This window comes from Antrostomus carolinensis, unplaced genomic scaffold (genome assembly GCF_000700745.2).
Source record: "Antrostomus carolinensis isolate BGI_N321 unplaced genomic scaffold, ASM70074v2 scaffold38971, whole genome shotgun sequence".
Taxonomy (NCBI): domain Eukaryota; kingdom Metazoa; phylum Chordata; class Aves; order Caprimulgiformes; family Caprimulgidae; genus Antrostomus; species Antrostomus carolinensis.
In genome coordinates this window covers 12,799-13,940 of record NW_010292678.1, presented here as the reverse complement: position 1 = coordinate 13,940, position 1,142 = coordinate 12,799, and the positions used below count along the sequence as shown (strand labels likewise).

Sequence of the window (1,142 nt, the reverse complement as noted above, 5' to 3'; positions counted from 1 at the left end):
ACTGGCAGGACAGCAGAGATGGGATCTCTCCTCAGCAATGTTTTTATTGGACCTGAGCTTTACCAAAGTAGCAAGCTTCCTAGTTGTAAAACCCATTAAGACTTCTCCTAGAATTGCAAGCAAACCTATAAAAGCCCAAAGGCAATCCATTCCCCTGTCCTACCTACTCTGGTTAGTTATGTGGTTTTCCAAAATACAGAGTGTTATGTACATTTTTGCTCTGTGAGGTGAACCACATGTTTTATTGTTTCCCCCCCCCGATAACTTTATTCCAAGCCCAGTTATGTTCTCCATTAAGTGACTCAACTACCAGCCCAACAGGCCAGGGATTGTCTTACCAGCTTCTGGGTGAGCCCCGGGGGAGCCCACTCATAGGTGATGGTGTCAAAGGTGGGGTCTTTGCGAGAGACGATGGGGTTGGTGATGATCATGCGGTTCCTTTTGTAGATGCGAACGCCGTCACCCCCCTTCACCCGGGCGGTGAGCGTGGCGTACTTGGAGTCTGACAGCAGGCGCCCGATCTTCCGGTCGTCCTCCACGTCTGAGCTCAGGCTGTGATCCTCCTGGATGCATCTGCAGGATTTGCAGATTTTCCTGCGGGTGACAAGCCAGATCATCCTTTCGATGGCAGCTGGGCTGCGGGAGGTGGGCAATCGGGCGATGGCTCAGCCACGGAGCATCAGCCTCTTCCAAAGGTCAAGTGCAGACCAGGGTCACAGCATAAGGGAAAAGGCTCCTGTGGCCTGAGCCACGGGTGGGAATCAGCACGATTCATCCCAGTGGGATTGGCAGGAGCACGGAGCAGGAAGCTGCAAACCCCCAAGTGCTGTCCTCAAGCAAGAGCAGCTGCAGCAGCACTGACAGACTGTGGGGAACCTGCCTGAAAACCCCTTCAAGCATCGCTCCATCTCCCAACCCCACTGGTCTCCAACAGCCAAGCACTAGCCTCACCTCTTATAAAGCCTTGCACACAATTAAAAAGGTGACTGCTAAAAGAGGAATTTATACTTAAGTATCTATCATTTAAATTATAACAGCTACCAACCATGAGGGTAAGTCTCCCAGGCCACTCTCTGCTGGCCAGCTTTCCCATCAAAAGCTAACAGCAACCCCAACTCTGCAGATGCAGCTCTGATGCAACC

At 51.8% G+C, this 1,142-nt stretch overlaps 1 protein-coding gene across 1 annotated transcript in view; it reads right to left on the bottom strand.

Moving 5' to 3' along the window:
- Positions 1-338: 338 nt before the first annotated feature.
- The window catches only part of LOC104531986 (LIM and cysteine-rich domains protein 1-like), a gene marked incomplete at both ends in the record, with an annotated part of 2,228 nt that continues 1,424 nt past the window's right edge, over positions 339-1,142 (bottom strand). The window contains one exon of the mRNA XM_010177056.1: positions 339-594. Coding sequence (XP_010175358.1) covers positions 339-594 — 256 coding nt within the window. The remainder of the gene's footprint in view (positions 595-1,142) is intronic.